This window comes from Astyanax mexicanus, chromosome 25 (genome assembly GCF_023375975.1).
Source record: "Astyanax mexicanus isolate ESR-SI-001 chromosome 25, AstMex3_surface, whole genome shotgun sequence".
NCBI lineage: Eukaryota > Metazoa > Chordata > Actinopteri > Characiformes > Acestrorhamphidae > Astyanax > Astyanax mexicanus.
Window position 1 is genome coordinate 22,286,249 of NC_064432.1, and position 6,000 is coordinate 22,292,248.

The 6,000-nt window shown below is 36.8% G+C and overlaps 1 protein-coding gene across 10 annotated transcripts in view; it reads right to left on the reverse strand.

The window, feature by feature from the left end:
* The window catches only part of slit2 (slit homolog 2 (Drosophila)), a 63,448-nt gene that overhangs the window by 24,130 nt on the left and 33,318 nt on the right, over positions 1-6,000 (reverse strand). For all 10 annotated transcript variants that reach the window (XM_049472253.1, XM_049472258.1, XM_049472255.1 and 7 more), the window contains exons 5-13: positions 5,023-5,094; positions 4,817-4,888; positions 4,225-4,296; positions 3,846-4,009; positions 3,436-3,568; positions 1,314-1,385; positions 1,079-1,150; positions 466-537; positions 179-322 (exon numbers count right to left, since the gene is read on the reverse strand). In XM_049472253.1, the coding sequence (XP_049328210.1) occupies positions 179-322; positions 466-537; positions 1,079-1,150; positions 1,314-1,385; positions 3,436-3,568; positions 3,846-4,009; positions 4,225-4,296; positions 4,817-4,888; positions 5,023-5,094 (873 nt within the window). The remainder of the gene's footprint in view (positions 1-178; positions 323-465; positions 538-1,078; positions 1,151-1,313; positions 1,386-3,435; positions 3,569-3,845; positions 4,010-4,224; positions 4,297-4,816; positions 4,889-5,022; positions 5,095-6,000) is intronic.

The window sequence follows — 6,000 nt, forward strand, 5'->3', positions numbered from 1 at the left end:
ACACACACACACACACACACATTTACCAGACTGTTATATTTATAACCAAGTTACATAATTCAGAAAAAATATTGATCAATTAAGCAGTACAGTTCTGATTACATGTAAAATACACTGATATCTGATTTAGTGTGTGAGTGTGTGTGTGTGTGTGTGTGTGTGTGTGTGTGTATAGTACAGGGTCTGGATGGAGCGCAGGGAGGAGAAGGTTCCTTTAGCGATGGTCTGCAGCTTATTGTCGTAGAGCGAGAGCAGGTTCAGGTTCTGCAGGTCCTGGAAGGCGTCGACCCGAAGACAGTTTAATTTATTCGCATTCAGTAACCTGCGCACACACACACACACAGAGACACACACACACCGAATAATGATAACTAATCACACACATTTACATTAACACATTCCAATAAGCAAAGAGAGTGATTTTGATGCGTTGTGTGTGTGTGTGTGTGTGTGTGTGTTACTTACAGCAGTTGTAGTGAGAACAGCCCCTCGAACAGTCCTTTAGGAAGCTCTGTGATCTTATTCCCATACAGAACCCTAAATACACACACACACAATAAATGAAACTGCTTTACTGCTCGCTTCTTAACTCATAACATTTTTTAAATAAAAAGTCAAATTTAACAGAAAAATATTGAGTAAAATATTATTAGACACGCACATAACAAAATGCATACAATTTATACACACATAGAAATATATGTTAATGATTCAAAATTCCTCAAGTCAATAATTCTGTATTTTTAATATTTGTATTTTTATTATATATGCTTTTAATAAAAGTGATTAAATATCAAGGTTATCATTTATGCATTATTTCAGAAATTGGCATTGATTTTTTTATAGTATTATTAAATTTTATCACTATATGCAAAGGGAGACATTTCAATGTTAGACTTATTTGCTGTGTGTGTGTGTGTGTGTAGCTGTGCTAAAAGCTGCAGAACAGAAATGTTTATGAATAATTAAGACACAGTGATGTCAGATTCATAAAACTCTCTCTCTCTAACACACACACACATACTCACACACACACACACACACATACTCACACACTCACACAGTGTGCAGTACTCACAGTGAGTTGAGGGAACGCAGACCCTGGAATGAATCCGCAGCCAGTTCAGAAATCTGATTATTACTGAGGTCTCTGCAGAGGAAAACACACACACAGACACACACAAACAGATATATACAGTTACGATTTTTGTTCTGTTTATGCATTAAAAATCTCTGCAGTTCTGTGTGGTTCTGTAGTTTAACTGTGCAGTGTGAGTGTGTGTGTGTGTGTGTGTGTGTGTAAGGGAGCTCACATCCTCCGCAGCCGTTTGTACGGTGAGAACGCTCCAGGTGGGATTACTTTGATGGAGTTCTGCTCCAGGCGTCTGCATTCAAACAAACAAACACACACACACACACACACACACACATTAATCAATACAGTCATATTGGGAATCTCAGCTGGTTTAACTGCAGCAGCTTCACTGACATTTCTATAGAAACACACACAAAGCTCTGAAACATAATAAACCTGCTGTAAATACAGTTAAAATCTACTGTACAAACATCAAGTGTATTATTGTGATTATACCACAGTTTCATTATCGCTGTTTATTGAAAGATTTTGAGTTAAAAAGGACGAGAAAATACAATATGTTTGGTTATAAAAACTCTGCTAGTTAAAATAGTTCCATAGCTGCTCTGTTTGTAGTTGTGCTGTTTGGTTTGTAAGCGCTGCATCATTGCTAGGTTACCTGTACGTGGTGGAGTAATACATGGAGAGCTTCGGTGCTACAGTGCATTACCAGCTGATAATGTCTCTCATAGAGCACCTCTCAGCCAATCACATTGCAGGGTTGGAACTAACTGTGGTATAACATACAATAAACAACTACAACTCTACAGTCAGTAACTCTATGCTCTATACGTAACTCTATATACATAAGCACTATATAATTACACTCTATAACTCAACACTGTATAATTATAATAATTATAAACTGTATGATATAACTCTACACTTCAACATCCTGTAACTCTACAACTATATATGTTCTATTGCTCTACACTACATAACTACACTCTATAACTCTTTATATCTCTATAACTCTACACTTTATATCTCTATAACTCTACACTCTACATCCCTATAACTCTACAATCTCTATCTCTAGAACTCTACAATCTATATCCCTATAACTCTACACTTTATATCTCTATAACTCTACACTCTACATCCCTATAACTCTACACTCTACATCCCTATAACTCTACGATCTATTTCCCTAAACCTCTACACTTTATATCTCTATAACTCTACACTTTATATCTCTATAACTCTACAATCTACATCCCTATAACTCTACAATCTCTATCTCTAGAACTCTACAATCTATATCCCTATAACTCTACACTTTATATCTCTATAACTCTACACTCTACATCCCTATAACTCTACATTCTACATACCTATAACTCTACGATCTATATCCCTAAACCTCTACACTTTATATCTCTATAACTCTACACTTTATATCTCTATAACTCTACACTCTACATCCCTATAACTCTACACTCTACATACCTATAACTCTACGATCTATATCCCTAAACCTCTACACTTTATATCTCTATAACTCTACACTTTATATCTCTATAACTCTACAATCTACATCCCTATAACTCTAAAATCTATATCTCCAGAACTCTACAATCTATATCCCTAAAACTCTACACTTGATATCTCTATAACTCTACACTCTATATCCATATAACTCTACAAATGACATCCCTATAACTCTACAATCTATATCCCTAAAACTCTACACTTTATATCTCTATAACTCTACACTTTATATCTCTATAACTCTACCATCTACATCCCTATAACTCTACAATCTATACCCCTAAAACTCTACACTTTATATCTCTATAACTCTACACTCTATATCCCTATAACTCTACAAATGACATCCCTATAACTCTACAATCTATATCCCTAAAACTCTACAATCTATATCCCTATAACTCTACACTCTACACCCCATAACTCTACAATCTATATCCCTATAACTCTACACGTTATATCTCTATAACTCTACACTCTATATCTCTATAACTCTACACTCTATATCCCTATAACTCTACAATCTATATCCCTATAACTCTACATGTTATATCTCTATAACTCTACACTCTTTATCTCTATAACTCTACACTCTACATTCCTATTACTCTACAATCCATATCTCTATAACTCTACAATCCATATCCCTTTAACTCTACAATCTATATCTCTATAACTCTACAATCTATATCTCTATAACTCTACCCTCTATATCTCTATAGTCTATAGTTCTACACTCTGTAGTTCAGTATGTTCTGCTGATTCAGCTGATTTGATCACTGATCTGAATATAGTAAAGAAAGACTCACATCTCAGTGATGGTCTCCGGCAGGTTGGTGGGAATCTCCGTCAGTCCTTTTCCCCGACAGTCTACGATATTATTACTGCACGTACAGAATTCCGGACACTGCAGGACACTGCAGGACGTCTGAACCTGAGACCCTGAGAGAGAGACAGAGAGAGAGCGAGACAGACAGAAAGAGACATGTGTTTATATTAGAGTGTAACAGTAAATATAGATGTAAATAAATGAGAGAGATGAAAGAGTTGCTGCTCTCTGATACAAACACACTTGCCTTCATCAAAGTCTTTGAAAGCATGAACAAAAAAAAAACACAACACAACATCAAAAGAGCAACACAACATCAAACACACCTCACACACACCTTACACCCCAACACACACCTCATACCCAACACCCCCTGCCACACACACTCACCTGTACAGACGAACTCCCTCTTCTGAACCTCGGCTACGTTGTGTCCCCTCATAGAAGGCGGAGCCATACACTGAGTATACAGACCCAGGCGGGGCCTCTGTCTCAGCCAATCAGAGAGCCAGGCCACATGACAATCACAAATCAGGTTATTGGAGTGAAGACGACTGAAAAAGAGAGAGAGAGAGAGAGAGAGAGAGAGAGAGAGAGAGAGAGAGCAGTTAGGCAATGTGTTGTCAGCTCTCTGTGCACCTCCTTCTGTCGCTCTCTGATCTGATCTGGAGGTGAATACTGATGCTGTTATTAAACAGTAATTAATCAGTTTGTGTGTGTGTGTGTGTATATGTGTGTGTGTGTGTGTCTATTTATGTGTGGTACTCACAATGTCCTGAGTTTGGGCATGTGGTTAAAACTGGCCACAGACATACGAGAAATATTATTATTATTCAGCGTCCTAAAAAAAAGAGAGAGAGAGAGAGAGAGAGAGAGAGAGAGAGAGATAATACATACAGGTCAATATAAAAAAATAACATGCCTGAATTTCATATAAACACTGTACAAATATATTTTCAAGGTTTAATCTAAATAAACACATTATTACATATATATAGAGAGTAATAATAATCTTCACTTTAAATAACTTTTTTTCTACTTTTTCTACAGTTTTTTTATTGGAATGTGTTTTTTGCCATATCCACAGTGGTGCCTGCTTAAGAAGCAACTTTAGATCGACCATGCTTCCATCAAAGGGACACAAAAAGTAAGAATAAAAAGTGATTAAGCTGCAAAAAAGGCCTTGTCTGTAGTCTGAAATCATTTATAAATATGATCAGTAGTTTAAAAATTATATTGCGTCCTTTTTTTGAAGTATGAAACACCAAAATGCACAGTATTCTGCCAGTGACCCATGTGATTATATTATACCATTATATTATACTAATACTACACACACACACACACACACAGGTACTCACAGCACTTCCAGGTCCCGTAGAGCTCGGAACGCTCCATCTTCTATACAGGAAATCTGATTGTAATCCAACTGCCTGAGAGAGAGAGAGAGAGAGAGAGAGAGAGAGAGAAAGAAAGAAACATGGACAAATGTAATAAAGGTTGTATATATATTTCTCCATCTTATATACTCTCTCTCTCTCTCTCTCTCTCTTTCTCAGACACTCACAGGTTTTTGAGTTCTGTAGGTCCTCTGAAAGCTTTTCTCGGGATGCCCTGAATCTGGTTCTCACTCAGATCTCTGCAGAAAACAAAACAAAACAGAACACACACCGTTAGCTTTAGCATTTATCACTCACAATCACTCACACACTCACTTACACTCAGTGTATATACACTTATACACTCGCTACAGTGTAAATACACAGGTAAACCGCAATGAATGGATATTCCAGTAACACTTACTGAGTGTTACACTATAGGACAACAGTGTGGAAACAGTAAGTTAATGACAATTCCAGTAGCTACTAATGAGTGTCACATTACAAGACAAAAGTGTGGAAACAGTAAATGAATGACCATTCCAGTAACACATAATGGTCGCTACACCACAGGACAACAGTGTGGAAACAGTAAATTAATGACATTCTAGTAACACGCAATGAGTGTTACACCACAGGATGAAAGTGTGAAAACAGTAAATGAATGACAATTCCAGTAACACATAATGAGTGTCACACTACAAGACAAAATTGTGGAAAGAGTAAATGACTGACCATTCCTGTAACACTTACTGAGTGTTACACTACAGGACAACGGTGAGGCAACAGTAAATGAATGACAATTCCAGTAACACGTAATAAATGCTACACCAAAGGACAACAATGTGGAAACAGTAAATTAATGAGCATTTCAGTAACACTTAGTAAATGCTACACCACAGGACAACAATGTGGAAACAGTAAATTAATGACCATTGCAGTAACACTTAACGAGTGTTACACTACAGGACAACATTGTGGAAACAGTAAATGAATGACCATTCCTGTAACACTTAATGAGTGTCACATTACAGGACAACAGTGTGGAAAGAATAAATTAATGACAATTTCTGTTACATTTAATAAGTGTAGCACTACAAGACACAAGTGTGGAAACAACACTTTGTGAACATTTCAGCTACACTGAGTAGCACCATGTGGTTGTG